At 33.1% G+C, this 25,326-nt stretch overlaps 1 protein-coding gene across 1 annotated transcript in view; it reads right to left on the bottom strand.

Annotated features, from left to right (window-relative positions):
• The window catches only part of LOC114324987 (probable G-protein coupled receptor CG31760), a 1,828,242-nt gene that overhangs the window by 784,043 nt on the left and 1,018,873 nt on the right, over positions 1–25,326 (bottom strand). The window contains exon 7 of the mRNA XM_050641487.1: positions 22,235–22,449. Coding sequence (XP_050497444.1) covers positions 22,235–22,449 — 215 coding nt within the window. The remainder of the gene's footprint in view (positions 1–22,234; positions 22,450–25,326) is intronic.

Below are 25,326 nucleotides of genomic sequence, written 5' to 3'. Positions count from 1 at the left end.
TTAAATTGTCTGCCTCACTACCAAACACGCCTCAAACACATCGGCACACTATCAAATAATTAGAGAAAACACGTGAAATTTGACAAATAAGTTGATTACAGGGCCCTTCAGTTAGTCTTCGGGCCGCATAAAAAACGCTAGAGGGCCGCACGCGGCCCGCGGGCCGCAGGATGAGTATCACTGCATTAGACGATTCATCCGTGACAAACTTTAAGCACCGCTCGTCAGCTTGCGTGTGGCAGGGATAGTTTTGTAAATTCCAGTCTGGCATGTCATCTGATGAAATGCAAGTAGTTATATCTTCATTTGAAACTCTTGGAGGAAGTGGTGGAGAAGACAGTTTTCCAACATTCCGGTCTGTTATTTTAGTTTAGTCCTGTGCTTCAAAATTTAAAGTACTAGGTAGAAAGGAAACACATTAGAGAGCCAGGGCTAAGAGGAATGTTAAAAGCCGGATAGACTAAAGCCAAGGGCAAAAGTGTTAGAAAATTCATCCCTCCTACTTTAAATTTTCAAGCACAGGACTACACTGAAATAATAGACTGGAATGTTACAAAACTATCTTCTCCGCCAGTTCTTCGAAGAGTTTCAAATGAAGATATAAGTTCCTACATTATATCAGGCGACATGCTAGACAGGAATGTACAAAACTATCCCTGCCACACGTAAGCTGTCGAGCGGTGCGTAAATTTGGTCACGGAAGCATCTTCTAATGTCTAATCTATGTGGGCCCCGATCAAGAGATGGATTCATCAACACTTAAACCAAGGTCCATGCTGCCAGATTTTACCACCAAATCACAATAAAAAGTTGGCGTTTAAAAGCTGGAGACAAACCGATGAAAAAGATATGTGCATATGTAAATAATGTAAAAAACACACACTCATTGGTTGGTTGGAGAGAAGGGTGTGAGTGGAGCTCAAAGTGCAATCACCTCCTCGTTGTGTGTTCTAGGTTGTTTAAATATTGTCATACAATATCTAAACAAGCGAAGAGCTTCACAATGTAACAGAAAAATGAGATAACTAAATGCTTTTTAATTTATCAAAATCATCAAAAAATTCAAATTTTATAGATTTCGATTGACCTTGCGGGATCGGAAGATATTCGTTAAATACGTAAAACTATTTTTTTTATCACTCAACCATGCAAACTATAAATAAATTTTACTACAGCGATAAATAAAACGCACATAGAGACAAAATAAAAACATTTGAAAAAAATGTAAAATTTAATTTTTTCATAATTTTTAGGCCCGTTGCGGGATCGGAAGATAAAGTCCGATTTGAATAATTGTTTTTTTTTATTTTCTTGTAATTACCAGTCGCAACTTTTCCGCACTATAGCGACACGGAATTATCAACTTGACTTTTTTCGCACCACCCTACTCTATATGGCCTTGTTTTATCCTGCATGTAACTCAAATCAGGATCTGCAGCAGTGGCAAATAGATGGACAACATGTTCTAAGTTACGACTAATATATTGATATTGATTCAAAGTGCCTTCCACAAAAAACGGGAACAGTTCGCGAATGAAAAATTATTCCAGCTCAAATCACAACTTGAAGACCACTATACAGGGTAGCGAGAAAGTGTGGAAACACGGTAATATCTCGAAACCGCTTGAACGCTTTTTGTAAATTTTGGTGAGTAAGGGTGTTCTAATGAGGCCGATATTATAATGGTAATTACATTGTTGTCAATTCTTCCGTTTTTCTGTAGATCTAATGAACTTTTTTATTTTAAATACAACACCCTGCATATTTTTTCCGTTTTGCAGTCGTTAAGAAATACTGATTATTTTTCATGTTATAATCCCTATACCTAAATGCCATAATTTAAAAGTTATTGCGACATTTATTAAAAAAAAATTTAACAAATTATAAAAATCAATTTTTTCGGCACTGGTAGACGTTATTTCAGGCTCTTTGGATCATTGGGAACACAAAAATTTTTTTGTAATTTTCTTCAAAAGTTAATCGTTTCCGACTTATAAGCAATTTAAAACTGAAAAAAAATCGAAAAATGACGATATTCTAGGTTCAAAAACACAAGTAAGAAAATCATTTTTAAAATTAGGAAGCACATAAATTTAAGCTAAATCTTTTTTCTATCAGATCCCTGTGAGAATTTTTGGCCTATTTTATTCTAAAATATTGTTTTTTTTATTGTTAATGAAGCTCATCTGAGAGGACGGGCGATCGGGCTGCATTAACAACTAAAAAATAATATTTGAAGATGAAATGAGACCAAATCACTTACCGGTATCTGATACAATAAGGTTTGAGCTTGAATTTAGGCACTTCATAGTTTCAAAAATAATATTTTTAACTAGTGTTTTTGAACCTAAAAAATCGTCATTTTTCGATTTTTTCAGTTTTAGATTGTTTATACTCAGAAACGATTAATTTTTGAGGAAAATTAAAAAAGACCTTCTTTGTTCCTAAAATAATGTTTACCCGGGCCGAAAAAATTGATTTTTATAATTTGTTGAAATTTTTTTTTAATAAATGTACCAATAACTTCGAAATTACGGCATTTAGGTATAGGGAATATATCCTGCTTAATTCTAGATGTCATGTCGGTATGGTACAACATATTGTCTCTTATTTCGCGTATTATGTAAATGAATATCACTGTTAACCCTTTGCGGAACGAATTAAGTATTAAACAAAAAACTGCAAAGTTATTACAAGTTAGGGATACAGTGATACAAAAGATAACGTCAAGTGTCAATTAAATTTTTTTTATATAAGGGGTGGTTTAGTTTGGAGGTGGTTCCATGGTGGAACCACTGGTACTGATTAGTACTATCTCAATTTTCATAAAATGATAATAAATATTCATAAAGGAGGTAAGTTCACTTTATTTTTTATGATATTCTAAAAAACAATTGATTTTTTCAGATAAACATAGTCCCACCTTACATACAGTGCAATGCCACCTCGTTCGATGAGGTTGGTTTCTTGTACTGCATCGAGCACATCTTACTTTGGTTCCATGTATTGGCATATGCTCCGACTTGTTGGTGCGTATTTCAATAGGAACGCAGATTTTAAATTTATTTACCTCAGAACCGGACGATTTTCTTCCTTTCTGAGTAAGTGAAGGAGTACCCATAAGTCCTGCAGAAACTGCTAACCGAAATTCTTTTAGAGAAAGTGTTGATGCACCACCAGATCGTTCTTTAAAAATAATGAAGGCATTAACAACCGTTAAGTCAACAAAATGCCAGAATATTCTAGGCCACCATTTCTTGGATTTGCGGGGAATTTCGTAACAATATTTGAGCATATCTGACTTGTCCACATAACCCATATGCTCGTTGTAATCTTTGACCAAATTTTGGCAAGTAACATTTTCTTTGGAGCCATCCTTTTGTTTCCTTGAAATAAGTTTAACATCAGTAGGATCATGAAAATTACTCATAAAATAAACTGCTCTGTTATCCATCCATTTCACAGCAAGTACACCAACATCACTTATCTTCCATTGAGTGTCTCCCATTTCCATGGTTTTGTCCTCTAGAAAATTACATTCTGACAAATATTTAGTATTAGCTTTTACTGTTCCACATCCATATATATACTTGGATCTAAGTTGTTCCAAAAGATCATACGAAGTAAAATAATTGTCCATAAATATTTTATGGCATTTTCCAGCAAGACTGCTTGTGAGGTCTTTTACAACCCGTGCACCTAAGCCTTTTTCAGGTAAGTTGTTAACTTTACCAGTGTAGATTTGAAATTCTGAAACAAAACCAGATTCATTAGCACGAATCCAAACTTTGTAGCCCCGTTTTACAGGCTTCTTGGGCATATACTGGCGTAAAATGCTTCTACCTTTGAATCTAATCATTGACTCATCTACTGACTGGCATTCACTTGGCTTATAATATCGAATGAAATTGTCAGATAACCTATCGAGCATTGGTCGCACTTTATACAATTTGTCGTAGCCAACTTCACCTTTTTTCGGTTCAAGACAGTTATCATTTAAATGAATATGTCCCAGTAACCAACTGAATCGATTGCGAGACATATAAGATGTAATAAAACCATCACGTAGATCTGTCCTCGAAGACCAGTAATCCTTGTAGCTTGGTAAATGCTTTATTCCCATCAGAATGTTTATCCCCAGGAAACACTTCATTTCTTCGCGATTAGTGGGAGTAAATTTGTTAGTATTTCCCTGATTCATTTGGGTTGCATAGAGATTTGTTTGAAACACTAATATATCTAACAGCTCCTCTGAAAATAACAACATGAACAACTCCAACGGATCTTCAAGTAAATCCGGTATGTCAGTACCCACTTCTTCAACAAAAGATGAAGGTGTCTTATAATAAGTTTGAATATTTTCTGACCATTTGACAATCTCATTTTTCTTTGCATGTACATTATTATTTTTTTTCCTTGCAGTTTGTTTTTGTTTTGTAAGCTTTCTTTTCCTTTTCCCAAAAACAGATAGCGGCGTACAATCATCCGAATCACTGAAAACACTTTCGTTATTTTCTTTTTCATGTTCACCTTCGTCAACCATTTGATTCATTTCTTCCAATGAATGTTGAGTGCCCGGGATGCCGTTATCTGGTTCACTATTTCCAAGATCCTCAACATCAGAATCAATATCTGACGCTTCTGACTCTCCGTCAGATGGTATTTCCTCAATCAAAGCAAATACACCATCATTACCCATAGCTTCTAAATTATTTATTGTCCATTGTTTTCTTTCTGTAATAAAAATGAAAAAATGTTCAGGAACTGTAAAGTCTTTCAAATCCCGTATCAATATATTACCCCTCCCCAACCTTTAGTCCTACAAGCCATCCTGCAAGGAAAAATATTTGGAAAGCGAGGTCCAGGAAGAAGAAGAACATCCTGGTTAAAATAAATATTGCCATGATGATCGCCAACATTCGTCACGGATAGGCACATCAAAAAGAAGAAGAACCTTTAGTTCAATTTTTAGACAGCCACGGTACACAAAGTATTTAGACCTTCTGCCTTCGTTGTCTGTCCCAAAATAAAAAACAACAACAAAAAATAATAAAAAGTACTTGTGGGTCCATACGGAACCACACTTTTTAGACGACTTGAAAATATAAAATATACAAAAATATCAGAATAAATTGTATACGATCTCTTTAAAACCATCAAAATTACCTAATTTAGCTGTTCTTACCTGCCATTATCAATTTGTTTACGTTCAGTAGAAATTTTAGTAGTTGGCGCGCAAAATAGCGAAAAACGTGGCACATTAATCACCTACTAGAACACACTAAGCGCTCCAAAACCTGATCGTATGCATGGCCGATAGTGTAAGAGAGGGGATTAAAGAATTTGTCTATGGTTCCGGCCGACGCTTACCGGGACAGTAGGATAAAAATTCTTGAAATTGTGGTTCCACTATGGGACCACTGGCCCACAAAGGGTTAAATAAAAAAGTTGTTTTATTCTTATGAATCAGTATCAGTGACTTAAAAATATAGATTCCATACACTGTTAATCTATTTAATTCCTTAAATAGGCCTTTGCATGACCAACCATACGAAACACCCGCAAGACATCTCACAATGCGTTTTTGGGCTTTGAAAACATCCTTTAGACTTACTAGGAGAGCCACCCTAGACAGTAGTTATACCATAACACATTATGGACTGTATTTTAGCAAAATAAAAATGACGAAGATGGTGCTGACTAAGTGTTCTACTCAAATTTCTCAATTGATAAAACTTAGAGTTGAGTTTTTTACATACATTTCAACAATGAGTCTTAAACGATAAAGATAACACAGAGTTGGCAGATATGAAGAAGATAACACAAACAATAACAGAGAAAGGTTAATAGATATCTGCTACCAGAATGGACTTATAATAATGAATGGATAATTCCAGAATAAAAATATTCATAAATAAACGTGGACTCAGGAAACACGAAACTTAAAATCAGTTATAGACTATTTCATTCTTAAACAAAAAAAGTCGACTCAAAAGAACAGATGCAAGAGCATGTAGAGGACCAGATTGCGGCAGCGACCACTATCTCCTACGTTCAGACACTTCATTTTTACAACAAGAAAGAGTTAAAAACCTATATAAACGTAGACTGGAAGAAAAACTAATTGAAAAGCGGAAGATAATACCAGAAATGTGAATCAGTCATACGAAAACATCAAAGAATGTATACACGCCGCTGTCTTCGAAGCACTAGGCCTAGGGCGATATTAAAAAACCGTACATCCAAAACCGTATTGGTGGGATCAAGATATTTCGCACGAAATAACACAGAAAAGAGAATTGTATCAAAAATATCTAAACACAAAAAAACGTGGAAGGCAGAATCCATTATAAAAGATTGCAATTCAAGGTCAGAAGAAAAATATGTCAAAAGAAAAACGAATCCTGGACAAAAAAGTGTACCATGCTAAATACATAACTAGGTGGAAGTCAAAGTTCAGAACGTTGGAAACTATTAAGTAATTTAAGAAACGACAGAAAGGCATTATGCAGTCTATATCACCACAAACTTGAGAAGGATACTTTAAAGATTTGCTAACATAGACAAGAGAGCCCTTTAAACAGATACAATCCAACGGTATACAAGGCGTCAGGTTGATAGGATCACCAATCAGAATAAATGAGAGAGAAGTCGAATTCATATGCAAGCAGTTGAAGAATGGCAAATCACCTGGTTCAGAAAAAATAGCTCCGGAATTCATCAAATATGGACCTAAAGTTTTAATTAAACGGTTAAGACAACTTTTCCAGGAATGCTTAAATAACCATGAAATACCTGAAGTATGGAAAGAGTCACATCTAAGCACTATCCACAAAAAGGAAGATAAATCAAAACCTGAAAAGTATGAGGAATTGCAGTCACTAGTAGTATCAGCAGAATATATGGGAAACTTATTAAAAATAAAATAAAAGAAAAATACCAACATATGGTAGCCGAAGAACATGCTGGTTTTGGCACAGGTCGATCTACAATAGATCATGTCTTCCCCATTACTCAGATAATTGAAAAGAAAGTTGTTCGTGGCCAATAAGTCCATCTGATGTTTGTAGAACTTAGAAAAGCATAATATGATAGTTCCCCGATGGTTAAATTATGGGAGGCACTGGGTAAAAGAAATGTAAATATGGAATTGGTTGAAGCCGTAAAAACGTTGTACTACCAACAAACAACAAGAAATAAAACGGGAAACCTCATAACACCTTGATTCACAGTAACTAAAGGACTAAGGTAAGGATGCTGTATCTCACCAACACTATTCAAAATATACCTCGAAGCAGCACTCAACAAATGGAAACTGCGGATGATCAGTTGATCATCGCACAGGACTCTGAAGATCTTAGTTACATGATGCGCAAACTATTAGAAGAGTAGTTTAAAGGGCGAGGTTTAGAAGTGAATATGGAAAAAACTAAATACGTGAGAATCGGAGGAGACCAACATAGCCTCCGAGTAGAGAAAAATCAAGAAATAAAATTATGCGAAGACTACAAATACCTGGGAGTAAATATTACTTAAGACGACAAATTAGATGCAGCTATTAGGGAACAAAATATACAGGGAAGAAAAGGCATATCCTTACTGAACAGCATACTGTGGGATAAAAACACCTCTAAAGAAAATAAAGACAGAACACAGAAAACGCTTAGAGCAACAGAAATGGACTTCTGGCGCCATTCGGCGGGAATATCTAAACGCGACAGAATAACAAACGAGAAAGTCCGAGAAATCATGGGGGTTACACATACTATTAATGACGATATCAGGACGAAACAACTTAGCTGGTACGAACACGTAAGGAGAATGCCGGAGAATAGTATACCAAGACAGATCATCAAATGGCAACCAAGAGGAAGAAGCAGACCAGGAAGGCCTAGAAGAAGTTGGAGAGAGGGAGTTGATAGAGAAATCAGAGACAGAGAACTCGAGGACGATCTATGGAATGACAGAACGAGATGGAGATTGGAAATCGGAAGACGTCGAAGAACGTTATGAACCGATATTATATACAGTGTGTCCACGGATAGGGTGCCCAAGAGGAAAAACTTTTTTATTTTTAATTTTATGTAATTCCCTATACATTTTTGCACTAAGCTCGAAATCGTAACAATAGTCTAGTGTTGCTAAGCTGCAATGTAGCTTAGTAACTGTAACAACGTAGCTCGTAACAACGAATTTATTACTGGATGCTTAACATTGTCTCGTCAAAAAAGAATGAGAATTCGCAAATTATTTGTCGGAGTTGATATTTACTAAGCTACATTGTAGCTTAGCAACACTAGATTATTGTTACGATTTCGAACTTAGTGCAAAAATTTATAGGGATTTACATAAAACTGGCTACAAAATTTAGCGGGTTTTGGAAAACCTAAATTTTATTTCATTTAATGGTGTTTTAGAACAAGCAAAACTTTTTATCAAGAATGACATTTTTCGCTAAAATTGAAAATAAAAATTTTTTCCCCCTTGGGCACCCCAACCGTGAACACACTGTATATACCTTCTCTTCCCACTTCTCGAATTTTTCCTAAATATCGTTTTCTACAACAAATTAATTTTTTTTTCTCTATAAGTGCAGATTTTCTGTCGTATTTCTACCATTTTAAGTCTAATTAAGAATGAAACTAATAAATAATGCCCAAGTCACTCTGTATATCAAACGAAATATATCTGACCACTACCTATAGACGCATTTTCCTAATATCAACTCTCATAATTTAATTCTGGCTTGCCAAGGTCTCAGGAATTAGGGTATGTAAAGCTCTTATAGGCCTTTTGGCATTGTTATTAAAAGATACATTCACGTTACGAAAATTACTTGCAAAGATATTTAAATCCGCAATATTCGACGGACCTTAGTAAGTTTATTGATTTAACCCTCGCAAAGCCAAGGTGGAATTTATATTAAATAAAATAAATAGAGGTGGGGAGAGATAACAAAATGCTATTTTGAGTAGATACGTGGTTTTATGAAATTTATTGGTAACGCAGTAAATAATATAATAGTACATACAGGGTGTTTTTAAAAAACGTAACACCTTCAATTTACCGTGCACTTCTCGTAGACTTTTAGCCCGATCAGGGAACACAAAATTTTACGAAAACCTCTAAAAAAATAAAGGAAGGATGAAAATTTGGGAATGTATAGTTGAAATTGTCTATTATTATATAAGGAAGAAAAGTTTACAATTCTCCATCCCTCCATTTTACAAAAATTGGGAAAACAAGGTGAAAAATATTTTCTCGAGAGTGAAAAAATATACGTTTAAAATAGGCCCGGAATTGGATAAAATTGCTAATTCGAAGCAACTTTTGTTCTATAGAGTTTTTTCACTAAGTCAATACTTTTCGAGTTATTTGCGAGTGAATATGTTCATTTTTAACAAATAAAAAACATGTTTTTGGACGGTTTTTCGCAGATAACTCAAAAAGTAAGTATTCTAGCGTAAAAAATATTCTTAGTAAAAATATAGCTCATAAAAAATTGAAAAAAATGGTGTAAGCGTGAGGTCTGCACACCCAGTAGAAGCAGAGTTATAGCTAATGAAAAGTAGGTTCTTCTCCGTCAAATTCCAAATCGAATAATTCATTGTAAAATAACCAAAAAACAGAGCACTTTTCGGGGAAAATTCATTATAACTTTTTTTAATTGTTTAAAAAAAGGTTTATTTTTGTCTTAAAAAAAAACTTTCAATATTAAAAATAAGTGAGTTACGCTCAAAATATTGTTATTCCCTTTTATTTTTTAATAAAATAATCGCAAAAATCACCCCCTAATTAGCATCCCAAATAAAATTAATCGTTACCGCTTCACAAATTATTTTACTTATGTATTGTATATATTATCTATAAGTTTCGTTGGTTCAAAGTGATCATTTTTGAAAAAAATTGGGTTTAAAATAAAACCTTTTTTTTTAATTTTGAATAAAAATGGAATTGTTCATGGAATTAACTTAAAAATTAGTAGTAATACCAAAAATCTTAAAGAGTAATAAAAAGTACGTTTTTTTTTTCTCGATATTTTTTCCTTTTTTATTTTCTTGTTAGAAAAAAATTGGTTATGTTATGGCTATTCAAAATTTGCCTAAACTCGTGATTAGTAACTCGTTCAAGGCATTTTAATTACATTTTTTTCAAAAATAAGCACTTTGAACCGATGAAACTTACAGATCATACAAATAATCCATACGCAAAGTAATATATTATGAAGTGGTAATAATAATACTTATTTGTGATGCTAATTAGGGGGTGATTTTCGCAATAATTTTACCAAAAAATAAAAGGGACCAACAATATTTTGAGCGTAACTCGCTTACTATTAATGTTACAAGTTTTTTTTACAAACAAAAATAAACCTTTTTTAAACACTTTAAAAAAGTTGAAATTAATTTTCTCGGAAAAGTGCTCCGTTTTTAGGTTATTTCACATTGAATTATTCGATTTGGAATTTGATGAAGGAGAACCTACTTTTCATTAGCTACAACTCTGTTTCTACTGGGTCTACAGACCTCAAGCATACACCATTTTTTTCAGTTTTTTATAAGCTATATTTTTGCTAAGAATACTTTTTTGATTAAATACTTACTTTTTGAGTTATCTCTGAAAAACCGTCTAAAAACATGTTTTTTTCTGTTAAAAATGAAAAAATATAGTATTTTTACTACAAAAGCGATATTACGTAGGTCAAAATTTTTCACGTAAGAGAACTGTCAAAATATTAGAATGTGACTTTTCATTATTGCCATGTTTGTAATAAACATGGCAATAATCAAAAGTCACATTCTAATGTTTTGACAGTTCTCTTACGTCAAAAATTTTGACCTAGGTAATATCGTTTTTGTAGTAAAAATACTATACAAATAGTTTTTTAGTCATCTTCCAGTATACGAACCGGTTCTGTGGTATTATACATACATTGAAAATTATCCATAAGCGGACTATCCGAATTTTTAGAAAAAAAAAATTTGTTTTATAAACATAGCTCCTTCATTTTTGACGGTGAAAAGATTTTTCAGAAATGACTGTAGGATTTTTGAAGAGTTATAAGACTGTGTAAACTAAATTCCGTAAGATCCCCCAGTTTTTAATTAGGGTGGGTTTAAAGGGCTCGAATAAGGGGGTGTTTGCTCGTAAATAGAGGTTTTAAACAGCTATATCTCGCTAACTGTTCACTGTAATGAAAATCTATGTACAAGAGACTTTTAGCTATTAAAGATGCTACAATTTGGTACTTTATCCTTTTTTTTTTCGTATCTCCAGTATTTTCGGAGATATTTTGAAGTAAATGGTGAAAAATGGGAAATTCCAAAAAATTATTTTTTTTTAAACTCAAATTTTTCTAAAATCAGGCCTTTTAAATAAGTCAAACTTCTTGGGTGTATTGATAATACAAATCTAAAAGGAATTACAGAAACGTGAAGATCAATTTTTAATCAGAAGGGTAGTTAGGGGGTTGTTTTCACTGATTTTTTCATAAAGAAAAGCAGGTACCGACATTTTTTTTATCATAAGTCGCTTAATTTTCAGACTAGAAACTTTTTATTATTTGTTTTTGAAAGGCCTAACTGTATACTTGAAAAAAGGTAATTTAAGTTTTCCTCAAAAAGTGCAAAGTTTTTCCGTTATTTTACTTTGAATATTTCAAATTATGCATTTGACGAAAAAAGCTAACTTTTAACATGCCGTATCTCGGTTTGTATTGGTCTTAGCCATATTACAGAAAAATAATTTGGTTTGTGTTACTAAAAGATACAATCTTGATATCTACAGTTTTTTTGATTAAATGCATATTTTTTGAGGTATTCTCAAAAAACCCTCTAAAAAATTCGATTTTTTCATCAAAAAAGTGTTACTTTCAAGCGCGAATAACTCGAACAATATTAGTTTTACGAAGAAAATGTAAAAAACATTGTTTTCTTATAATCACTTTTTACATCGATTTACATAGTTAAAATGTAATAAAAAATTTCCGCCCCCGAGATGGGGTGGCAACCACCCCCAAGGTTTTAGCGTACAGCGGCATGATATAGAAAATGATCCTTGGAGTATTCCCTACCTTCTGTGAAAATTTCAAGTAAATCCATGCTGGACGAAAAAATTGCGAGCCAAAATGCTTCATTTCCTCGACTAATGCTAGATATTATGTGTATGTATATATAAATTGTGTAGAGGTATTTAAATTTAAAATAAGTGTAAATTTATTTTAGGATGGGAGAAAAGGATTGATTTCGCAACCATCATCGCGACCGTCATCGCTTCGGCGAAATAAATTTTGTACATATACAGGTTTATTGTGTGTATGTATACAGAATAAACCAAATAAAAACGGAACATAGGCAGTTAATACAGTTTATCGGAACTACGTTTGAAATAGTCGACCAATACAAAAATTTGACAAACATAAATCATAGCAACTCAACTACCTGTCTCCTTTTAGGCTAAGGCTATGGCCAGACAAGCGACAATTTACGGCGCCATAATAGCAGTAAAATGAAGCGCGAAAATGGGTCCTGGGAAGAAGGATCTGGGTCCAAATTTGTAGCTCATCTAACCACAACAACGACCGAAACACTGTATTTACATCTCGCAACACGCCGTAATTTACATCCCCATCTGGTCATGCTTTTTACTGCCGCTTCATTTTACTGCTCTTACGGCGCTGTAACAGCAGTAAAATGAAGCAGCAGTAACTGCGGTAAAAAGCATGGCCAGACGGGGATGTAAATTACAGCGTGTCGCAAGATGTAAATACAGTGTTTTGGTCATGGTTGTGGCTAGATGAGATACAAATTTGGACCCAGGTCCATTTGTTTGCAACACGACGCCGAAGATGGACCCGTTCGATATTGCTTCGCGATATTTTACACCTCAGTCTAGCCATCCACTACACTCACCGCGGGACCCATTTTCGCGCTTCATTTTACTGCTCTTATGGCGTTGTAAATTGTCGCTTGTCTGGCCATAGCCTTAGCCTAAAAGGAGACAGGTAGTTGAGTTGCTATGACTTATGTGTGTCAAACTTTTATATTGGTCTACTATTTCAAAAGTAGTTCCGATACACTGTGTTAACTGCATATGTTCCGTTTTTATTTAGCTTATTCTGTATATAAATTGTATAGAAGTATTTAAATTTAAAATAAATGTAAAACCTATTTTAGGATGGGGAAAAAGGATTTATTTCGCGACCGTCATCGCGACCGTAATCTCTTCGGCGAAATAAATTTTGTAGGTATCTATATTATGTGTATGTATACATAAATTCTATAGAAGTATTTAAATTTAAAATAAATGTAAAACCTATTTTTAGATGGGGAAAAAGATTTATTTCGCGACCGTCATCGCGACCGTCATCTCTTCGGCGAAATAAACTTTGTACGTATATTTATTATGTGTATGTATAATAATAGTAATATTATTGAAATGAAAACTTCTTTAGGGACGTTGAGCACTTTTAGATGGGGAAAAGGTATTAAATTAGCGACCGTCATCGCGACCGTCATTGTTTCGACGAAATAAATGTTTGAAGTGACAACTTCTTTAGAGACCTTGTGCACTTTTTAGATGGGGAAAAGTGTTGAATTAGCAACCGTCATCGCTTCGGCGAAACAAATTTTTGAAGTGAAAACTTCTGTAGAAACGTTGTGCCCTTCTTAAATGGAGACAAAGTATTGACCGTATTGACGTCATCGCGACCGTCATTGCTTCGACGAAATAATTTTTGAACTGAAAACTTCTTTGGTGCGTTGTGCCCTTTTTAGATGGGGAAACAGTATTGAATTAGCGACCGTCATCGCGACCGTCATTGCTTCGACGACAATAAATTTTTAAAGTGAAAACTTCTTTAGGGACGTTACGCCCTTTTTAGATGGGGAAAAAGTATTGAATTAGCGACGGTCATCGCGACCGTCATTGCTTCGACGAAATAAATTTTTGAAGTGAAAACTTCTTTAGGGACGTTGTGCCCTTTTTAGATGGGGAAAAAGTATTGAATTAGCGACCGTCATCGCGACCGTCATTGCTTCGACGAAATAATTTTTGAAATGAAAACTTCTTTAGGGACGTTGTGCCCTTTTTAGATGGGGAAAAAGTATTGAATTAGCGACCGTCATCGCTTCGATAAAATAAATTTTTGAAGTGAAAATTTCTTTAGAGACGTTTTGCACTTTTTCGATGGGGAAAAAGTATTAAATTAGCGACCATTATTGCTTCAACGAAATACATTTTTGAAGTGAAAACTTCTTTAGGAATGTTGTGACCTTTTTAGATGGAGAAAAAGTATTGAATTAGCGACCGTCATCGTGACCGTCATTGCTTCGACGAAATAAATTTTTGAAGTGAAAACTTCTTTAGGGCGATTTGCACTTTTTAGGCACTTTTTAGATAGGGAAAATTATTGAGTTTGCGACCGCTTGCCGAACTAAATTTCGTACGTACCTATATTTTGTGTATGTACATGATACTAAAAATAACCAGATAGTATCTTCCCGTATCCCAAATACGTCCAAGTTTGCGCATGATGACGTAACTGGAGACCAATTTGAATTTAAATTCTTGTTGAAGTTAAATGGGATTTGTATGCATTTTGTCATGAAATTATTCAATTAGAAAAATAATATTAAACGACTTTTTTGTGTTATTTGTTTTTAAAAGACATCTCACTTTTACAAAGATAAAATATAAAATACCAACAAAAAGGATTTTATTATGATTTGATGTAAGTAGCAGAAATATAATATACGGGGTGTGAATACAGGGTATACAGAGTAAAAGGAAATAGAATCATCATTATCTTTGCCTTTATCCCTATGCGGGGTCGGCTTCCCTAAAATACAAAATACACTTATCTTACAACCGCGAACGATTCAAACTAATCGGACGTTACGAACCATTACGAACGTGCCGGTCCCCAGTTGCGTCACGACTCCCCCTCCCTTCAGGATGCGCAATATATTATCTTCATATTTATAGCATCATGTGTATGTATACATAAGTAGCTTATAACGTACGAATCGCGTATATAATATAGGTATAGCACTTCTTTTTGGATGGGCAAAAAGCATTGAGCTCGTAATTTATATAATATAAGAAGTTTTCACTTCTGTCGGCACTCCCATGAGTGCTTTAAATGTTTTTTTTTCTGTTTCAAAAATTCTGCGATACTTTTTGTGATTAGTGTATATCCATCAAGCCAAGTGGCAATCACCTGCTGGTCAGACAAAAATAAATAAAATTCACAATGTACTTATTGATAGTGTGTTGGACGTAAAAGCATCTAGAGGTACTAATATATACTTAAGTTGCTTATAAAGAGAACTGCGGAATTGTTTGTGAAGAGAAAGAAGAAGAAAATGTTTTGAGTCATTTAATTTGGTTCCCCCAAAATTTCATTTTTACTTTTCTTCAAATTTTTATCGCTAACTTTGATTACTGTGATTTTAAATATATTTCAGGTGTTTTCTAAGAGATTGTACGTCATCTATAATTTCTATACATATAATGCCGCGTTCTCTCTGGTAAAAATTTGCGACGGAAATTCTTGCGACGAACCATTAGTTCAATACGCATGAAAAATTTACCAATGAGGACAGTGAAAACCGACAACCGATGGAGCGTATGCGTTGTGTTCGTCGAAAATTTATGCGTCGAACACGTCACATTAGCACAATTTACCTCGAGCACGCAAATATTTGCGACTAACAGCTGGTGTGTCGCAACTTTTTACCAGTGAGGACTCGGCTTAAGAATTGTTAAGTTTAATAATTTAATAACTTAATTGTTAAGTACTAAAATAAAGTCAAAAAATTGTTGCAGCTTAATTAAACCAAATACTAAACATTTCTATTAAATCAATGACGGTGGTCCATTTAGAAATTGCATCCCAGGGTCCATAATAAATTAAAACAGGCCATTAGCAAATAAGCACTACTCATAATTCGAACTAATTCAAATGGAATTTGGTGAGTTATCCTTTGCAAAAAACAACTCACATTCAAACAAAGTACTTAGTTGAAATACCTGATAAACTGAAAATCCGTTAAAATCGATCCCGCGGTTTCCTGTTAATGCAAAACATGTGGTTAAGATAAAACGCTGATCCTTTACACTCAAGCTATTTTCGAGCAGGCTTTTATGAAGTTTTTACTTTCCTGGCTTCAGTAGTGCGTTTACCCAACCCTCACGGAAGCCACTATTGCTTTAATTACTAAGATAAATAATGTTCTTTGCATTTTAGGTAAATGTATATAATGACAATATATACAGTGTGTCTGCATAACTTTCAACCATATGGAAAACTTTTATATTATCAGCTTTAAGAAAAAATGTTATTCTTCATTAACTACTCTGCATAGTCTAAAACCTAAAATGCAATTATCACATATCAAATTTTATCAAAAGTGTACGAGGTATGTCAAAAAATATGAAGTTCTCTCAAGAGTAAAATACATTTATAATTAAAAAAAAAGAAGTGACTTGCCGTCATACTTTCAACATGTAAACAAGACAAATCCACAGCTCAGATGTTACCTAGGGCAGATTAGCTAAATATTTTAAACATCCATACTTAATGTAGATTTTTAAACCAATGTTTCCTTGACGGACTTTTTTTACTGGGTTTTGACCCACATATTTTTGTTAAATACTATCTTGGTGGTTAGCATGTACATTGCACGTAAGCAATGATGATGACTGGTAAACCAGTCGAAAACTAGTTATGTGATTTTGATGTGGCCCTTTTGAGGGTTTTTAAATACATATACCTTTTATACAGGATTTTACTGTTTTCTTTTGTATTACATGGTATTCAGCCAACCACAGGAAAACTTTTTCCTTGTGAATTTTTACATTTATATTTCACAATATCGAAAAGTGTAGCAATTTTTGCCATTTTTCTTACTATGATTAAATCAAAATTTATTATGTACTTCCAAGGACCGTTCACTATGACATTTACATTGCTAGAGCTTAGTTTTGAAAACCTGTAACATGAAATTTTCATTTTGAGTTTTGGCAATAAGTATTTGAATATGCCAGGAAAACGCCAGGAAAAAGTTTATACTTTGCCATTATAAATGATCTCACATCACAGAAAATGCCTCCTCGAAAGAGGCATTGAGTGAAATTTGTAGCTGAAGTTGTGTAATTTCGAAAAATGTACTTATTATGTGAAAAAATTAGTTTTAAACGTTTTAGACCGCTTGTAATGTGAAACTTAAAATTCAGCGTTTTCTATGCATAATTCAAATATTTGTCTCATATTTGTTTCTATAAATCAAAATCAAAATTTCATGTCATAGGTTTTGTATAGAATAAGCTCTAACAATAGATATTCCATGGTGACTCGTCAATGGAAGCAATAAATTTTATTGATCTCATGGGAATCGTAAAAATGGCAAAAACCGCGCAACGTTATTTATTTAACAGCTTTATGGACACCATTACCCATATAGCACACAACGTCCGATGGACGTCCATATAACGTACATTTAAAGTCCAAACGTCCATGGACCAAAACTGGACGTACTATGTACGTCCATTACGCGACGTCCATTGGACGTTTGATTTCAACGTACATTGGACATCCATTTGTGGTCCATGGAGATTTTACACAAAATGCGACTATTATTATGAGTAATTATATATAGCTTCTTGTTTTAATCAAAGCAATATTATTAGTACAATACAAGAAGCTTCTAATAAATGGAGTCACATATTTTTTCATCATCGAATTAAAACACTGAACCACTAAAATTATTTTAATTAAACCTATATAATATTAGATGATGATAAAACGATGGTAAACTTTTTCAGAATAACGGAGCTACATCGCGCATCGGTAATTATAGAACTTACAATAATTAGACACTACCAATTTAAATCTTAAATGTGCATTTTGTTAAATAACTGTTAAATTTCCTGCCAAACTAAATAAGAATCTTCTTGACAACGTTGTCGCTCTTCACGCTATCGGTCGTAAAAGGTAGTACTAGGCAGGTACTTTTAGGGGATTATCGCTGTAATTGTTGTGGAATACTGAAGGAGCATTTATTTATGATAATTCACAGAATGGCAAACCCGCTTGCAATATACAACCGTACTGACTCTAGTTCTAAGAAATAATGTTTGGAAGGAACAGAACAGAAATAAACCTCTTTTAATGCGCATGCATCATAGGGCGCCATTATCTGAATTTTGTCTTTATTAAGTTATTACATACAATATAATACTCCCTGTGATATCTTTGTGTTTGCTGTTTATCGTGCAAGTGCAGTCGTGCACTAATATAAGTGCACTAATATAATGTCGTGCACTAATATAAGTTCCTATAATAAAGTATACATAATAAAGTTGTAATAAAGATAAATAAGAAAGGTATTTTGTGTAATATTTTAAAGTGTAAGTTTAGTATTATAGGAACTATTTCCTATGCCTAAAGACTTTTTGCTATGTATGTATTCAAAAAATTATGGACACTAGATTGCTTTCTGAAAAGGGCCCTACAAAAATGTCCATAAGACGTACATTGAATGTACATCGGATGTACATTGAATGTACATAAAATATACACTGAAAGCTTCAACAACGTATACTGTACGTTTGTAGCGGACGTTCTATGGACGTCCAATTTTGTGAACTCTGGACGTTCGTTGGACGTCCATCGGATGTCCATTGTACCTTAGCGGGACGTCCATTGGACGTTCCAATGTACACAGATGTACGTCCATTGGATGTCCATAAAACGTACTTGTGCTATCTGGGTAGCTGCTTTATGGACACCATTTTAACTGCTTTATGGACAACGTTTATTTATTTAATTGCTTTATGGAATTTACTTGAGGCAAAATGCAAAAATTGTGTACGACAACTTCACTCTCCAATTTTAAAAAGCATATTATAGGGAGAAGTGGTAAAATTTTTTACCTCTTTTTTGACCGAAAGTTGACATTCTCAGTAAAATTCAGCTTATTGGTATGATTTTTAGAGGTCCTGACGACTGGACTAAACCATCTTACACTTTTTATACTAAAAGTATTAAGTGAAACACTTTCATCAATTTCCAAAATAAACACTACTAGTCCAGGGCGCATCTGTTTTGAGATGGACGTTGAGAGGTGACTCATATTTTTTTACAGAAATTGCTTGGAATTAACTCATATAATAATAATTGAGTTATCGTCCCTCTCAAAAAGGTCCGGAAAATTGTTTAAATAATCAAAATGTCAAAAAATGAAGGAAAAATTCGATTTTTTTCTTAGTTTTTTGATTATAACTTTAAAAGTGTTCATTTCCGAGAAAATTTGTACTGATATAAAAGTTGCGTAACTAAATTTCCTACAACATAAAATTGGCTAAATATTTTAAAAATTGTCACTCTTGTTGCAAAGTAGCAATAATTGCGAAAAATCCATAAAAAACAAGTATTTGCCTTTTACGTTTTTCAACAATTTCTGCTACACATAGAACCTTCATGTTTTACCAAAGGAAACTCCATGATATAATAAAACAATCCTGTAAATTTCATTAAGATCGGTTCGACATATTTTGCAAAATAAATTTTGTAAGCCAGCTTTCGCAAAAAAATTCATTGTTTCAAAATTTTGCAGGACTGAAAATAAAGCAGATAGCACGTTGAATTTTTTTACATATAGAAGAATACTGTACCTTTGATTTGCAAGTTGCAAAATTAAAATTGGTTAACTACCACGGCATCAGGAATTTTTTTAAATAAACTTTAATTTTTGGTGTTACGCGCAGGACAGCGGTGTTCGATTCACACAAGTTGATCTCCACCAAAATTTCTGCCAGTCTATATTTAATATATTATTTTCTTACTCTATATTTTGGTGTATTTTAATATTTAATTCCACAAAAATCAAACTAATTTGATTATTTTTTGTGATATATTGTTTAAACAATTGCATATGTTTAAAAATAATAAACTTTTATTCTCTAAGTTAAAATATATAAACAAAGAAAGTTTTTGCTAGAAAAACTGTTATTTCGAAGGACAGAGTGTGTGTTTTTATTTTGCAATAAACAAATTTATTTATTTATATCGAAATTTACTAAAAATTAAAATTTTTCGATCAATATCGAAGGTCATTGGAATGCCCAATCCGAGCAAACTTATCAGCTGTCCTGCGCGTATTACCGAAAATTAATGTTTATTTAAAAAAATTCCTGACGCCTTGATAGTTAACCCATTTTAATTTTGCAAAATGCAAATCAAACGTACAGTATTCCTCTATAAGCAGAAAAAAATTAAACTTGCTCTCTGCTTTATTTTCAGTTCTGCGACATTTTGAAAAAATGAGTTCTTTTTGCGAAAGCTGGATTACAAAATTTATTTTGCAAAATCTATTGAACCGATCTTAATTAAATTTACAGTATTCTTGTATTACATCATATAGTTTTTCAGGGTGAAATCCTGAAGTGTAGCATAAATGGTTGAAAAACGTAAAATGCGAAGATTTATTTTTTATGATTTTTTCGCAATTATTGCTATTTTGCAACAAGGTTGACAATTTTAAAAAATTTTAACTAATGCTATATTGCAGGAAATTTAATTGCGCAACTTTTATGTTAGTGCAACTTTTCTCGAAAATGGACAGTTTTAAAGTTATAATCAACAAACTAAGAAAAAAATCGAATTTTTCCTTCATTTTTTGGCATTTTGATTATTTAAACAATGATCCGGACATTTTTGAGTGGAAGGATATCCCAAATATTATTTTATGGGTTGTTTTTAAGCAATTTCTGCAAAAAAATATGAGTCACCTCTCAATATCCAAATGTATATACATACTTATATTTTTACAGATGCGCCCTGGTCTATACAAGGTTGCACGGTGTGTCTATACAAGCAGATAGCACGTTGAATTTTTTTTTTGCATATAGAACAATACTGTACCTTTGATTTGCAATTTGCAAAATTAAAATCGGTTAACTACCACGGCATCAGGAATTTTTTTAAATAAACATTAATTTTTGGTGCTACGCGCAGGACAGCGGTGTTCGATTCACACAAGTTGATCTCCACCAAAATTTCTGCCAATCTATATCTAATATATTATTTTCTTACTCTATATTTTGGTATATGTTAATATTTAATTTCATAAAAATTAAACTAATTTGATTATTTTTTGTGATATATTGTTTAAACAATTGCATATGTTTAAAAATAATAAACTTTTATTCTCTAAGTTAAAATATATAGACAAAGAAAGTTTTTGCTAAAAAAACTGTTATTTCGAAGGACAGAGTGTGTGTTTTTATTTTGCAATAAACAAATTTATTTATTTATATCGAAGTGAACTAAAAATTAAAATTTTTCGATCAATATCAAAGGTCATTAGAATGCCCAATCCGAGCAAACATATCAGCTGTCCTGCGCGTAGCACCGAAAATTAATGTTTATTTAAAAAAATTCCTGACGCCCTGAACCCATTTTAATTTTGCAAAATGAAAATCAAAGGTACAGTATTCCTCTATATGCAGAAAAAAATTAAACTTGCTCTCTGCTTTATTTTCAGTTCTGCGACATTTTGAAAAAATGAGTTCTTTTGCGAAAGCTGGATTACAAAATTTATTTTGCACAATCTACTGAATCGATCTTAATTAAATTTACAGTATTCTTTTATTATATCATATAGTTTTTCAGGGTGAAATCCTGAAGTGTAGCATAAATGGTTGAAAAACGTAAAATGCGAATATTTATTTTTTATGGTTTTATCGCAATTATTGCTATTTTGCAACAAGGTTGACAATTTTTAAGATTTTTAACTAATGTAATATTGTAGGAAATTTAATTGCGCAACTTTTATGTTAGTGCAACTTTTCTCGGAAATGAACAGTTTTAAAGTTATTATCAACAAACCAAAAAAAAAAATCGAATTTTTCCTTCATTTTTTGGCATTTTGATTATTTAAACAATGTTCCGCACATTTTTGAGTGGAAGGATATCCCAAATATTATTTTATGGGTTGTTTTTAAGCAATTTCTGCAAAAAAATATGAGTCACCTCTCAATATCCAAATGTATATACATACTAATATTTTTACAGATGCGCCCTGGTCTATACAAGGTTGCACGGTGTGTATTATCTAATAATTTCATTTTTCCATATAATGAGAAAATTTTTAAGCATCTAAAAAAGTACAAAGATAAATTTTTCCCTCGGAAACATCGATACAGTATAAAAAAGTAATGCCAAACTTACATGTCGAGAACAAGTGATCCCACCAATCCGTCCTACAGAGATAGGCCTTAAGATCATCGGCGGTCCTTCCTACGATGACGACAGGGGGCGCAACCAGGGTGCGAATTATCAGGAAAGCGGTAAAAATTGTCAGTATTACGCCCAGCCTCTTCAGCAGATTCGTATCCGTGATCTTAACAGCCTTAGCTGAACGAACTCGGAATATAACGGATATTCTGCAAAAGAAAAAAATTCTTTGATCTCTAATTTAATTCTAAAATGCGTACAATGAGTGAAACAAGATAACGCAATTTCAGTTCTTATAGCTACATAGGGTTGTATTGTATTTCGTGTTTTAGAGAGTATTTTTGAATTTCTAATTTCATAAACCGATGTCAAAACAAAAATAATTACGTAAATAGCTTGAAATAAATACAAAAACAATTATCAAAAAAAAATTTAAAAGATTACTTGTTGTTAAGTTAATAAATGATAAACTTGTTTTTTTAACTGTTTATTTATAATATTCACACTAAGAGTAATAATTTAAGTGTAGGTAAATAGATGTGTAAGTAAAGATTGAGTGAAAGGTTATGTCATTATAGATCATTTAAATGCTGACTTTTACAGTAGTACAAAATAATTATAAAAATTATCACTGGTTCTCTAAAATTACCAGTTTGTATCCCGAGTGAACATTTGAAAATTATATCAAATTGTCAAGAGGGCAATACAAATCAGTATTGCCCTCGAGTGTAATTCGGTAAGATTCTTTCATGAATAAAACTGTATTTTTAAATCATTTTAAATAATATTTTATTGATATATTCGCCTGAATAATATTTGCTAAACCTGCTAATGGAACCCGCTTTGGAAAATGAGGAAAAAAACGATACAAATAAGGAAAAACCTGAGGAAATAATAAAAATTGGAACCTGGAATGTACGAAGTACGTACGAAGAGGGTGCCTTAAAAAATTTAGATAATATTATGGAGAATTACAAAGTAGACATCCTGGCCTTACAAGATACAAAACAGTTGGGAACTGAAATAGTCAAAATAGGAAAAAGAACCTTTTTTAAGAGTGGCGGGACAAACAGATATTTTGGAGTTGGATTTATGGTGACAGAAAAAATAAGTAAATTAGTTATAGACTTCCAAGCAATATCAGATAGAATATGTTATTTAACAATAAGAGGAAAGTACAGAAAAATTAGCATCATTAATGCACATGCCTCCACTGAAGAAAAAGACCTAGAAACCAAGACAGAGTTCTATGAGAAGCTAAGTAATTTGATGGATAAAATTCAGAAATATGACATAAAGATAATCGTAGGAGATATGAATGCCAAAATAGGAAGAGAAGAGATTTACAGAAGTATAACGGGTGGAAAAAGTTTGCATAAGGAATCAAATGAAAATGGAAAAAAATTAATTGAATTTGCAACAGAAAATAAAATGAAAATTGTAAGCACAAGATTTGACCATAAGGATATTCATAAGATAACTTGGATATTTCCAGATGGAAGGACAAAAAAACCAGATAGACCACGTATTAATAGAAAGTAAACATATCAGAGCAATTGCCGATTCCAGAAGCTACAGAGGGGCAGATACCAATAGCGACCATACTCTAACGATAGCCAAACTTAAACAACAGCTGCCAAGAAACCCAAGAACAGCAAAAGAAAGATTAACATACAGGATAGAATTACTTAAAGAAGAAAAAACGGCAAACAAATTTGTGGCAGAGATAAATAAAAGACTTCGTTACCCCACCGCAGAAGATATTGATGAAGAATGGAGGAATATACAGATAGCGATGACAGAAGCAACGGAACTATGTCTAGGAAAAGTACAAGCAGAGAAACGAAGAGACTGGTTTGACGAGGATTGTAAAATAGCATTGATACGTAGAAATAAAGCAAAAATAGAAAAAGACAAAAATAATACACAGGATACTATAGAAAAATATAAAATGGCAAGAAGAGAAGTAAAGCAAATCTGCAGAAAAAAGAAAAGAGAACATCTTGACAAACAGTTGAAAACAATAGAAGAATCATACATAAACAAGGAAATAAGACATTTCTACCAAGAAGTAAAAAAATCCCGAGGAACTGCAAAGAGTAAAACAAGTTATTGTAGAGGTAAAGACGGTGTGCTTTTAGGAGAAACAACAGAAAAATTGAACAGATGGGTGGAGTATTTTGAAGAACTATTAAATACAAATAAACAAGCAGAACCCCAGGAAATAAAACAACATGAACAGGATAACACAGAACAACAACATGAAGAAGAACCTACACTACAAGAAGTAAAAGAAGCAATATTGAAGCAAAAAAATAACAAAAGCGCAGGAGAAAGCGGAATTCCGGCAGAGATTTTTAAAGCAGGAGGAGAAAAGATGCAAGAAAAAATTTTCCGACTAATATTAACAGTCTGGCAAAAAGAGGAAATGCCGCAACAATGGAACAATGCACTCATCTGTCCAATCTATCTGCTGTCTGGTATATCAGAAAGTATCAAATCCAGCTACTGCATGTGACGAAGCAGTCGTAAATACTGGCGTTAAGGGTGATGTAATACGGCTGTTAGGAGAACATCTTTAAAAACCGCTTCAGTGGTTTGTATGTCTGCGACATTCAAATGATCTACCCCTTGGACAGGGGTACTTCAAAAGAAGTTTGCCAGTGACCAAATCAAAAAACGTGAGGGTCTTCAAACTTTCTCCTATAAAAATTTTGATTCAAACGACTACTTTGAGTTAATTAACTAACAAGAATATCACCTTACAGAACCACCTATATTCATATTCTCTAGATTTTCGAGTAACAATCTGCGAGATTTTATTAAGAATCCTAACTTAGACCCTTTTAACATTGATATTGAGAAATATCACTGCCACAAACAGTAGAACGATGTGTCAAGCTTGTGACACAAGCTTCTCTATCAGTTTGTGGAGCATATTCGAGGGATGAATTTATAAAAATTCGAATTGATTCCAGAAAAACTATGCCTCACTTTAACCCTACGTTAGGCGCGTCGTTATTGCTGACAAGCTTAGGCGCGTGGTCTACGATCGTAGACCAATAGTTTTTTGTCGTATAATACCG

Source organism: Diabrotica virgifera, chromosome 10, assembly GCF_917563875.1.
Source record: "Diabrotica virgifera virgifera chromosome 10, PGI_DIABVI_V3a".
Taxonomy (NCBI): Eukaryota; Metazoa; Arthropoda; class Insecta; order Coleoptera; family Chrysomelidae; genus Diabrotica; species Diabrotica virgifera.
The sequence above is the reverse complement of the archived record's forward strand: the minus strand, read 5'-3'. Positions and strand labels throughout refer to the sequence as shown.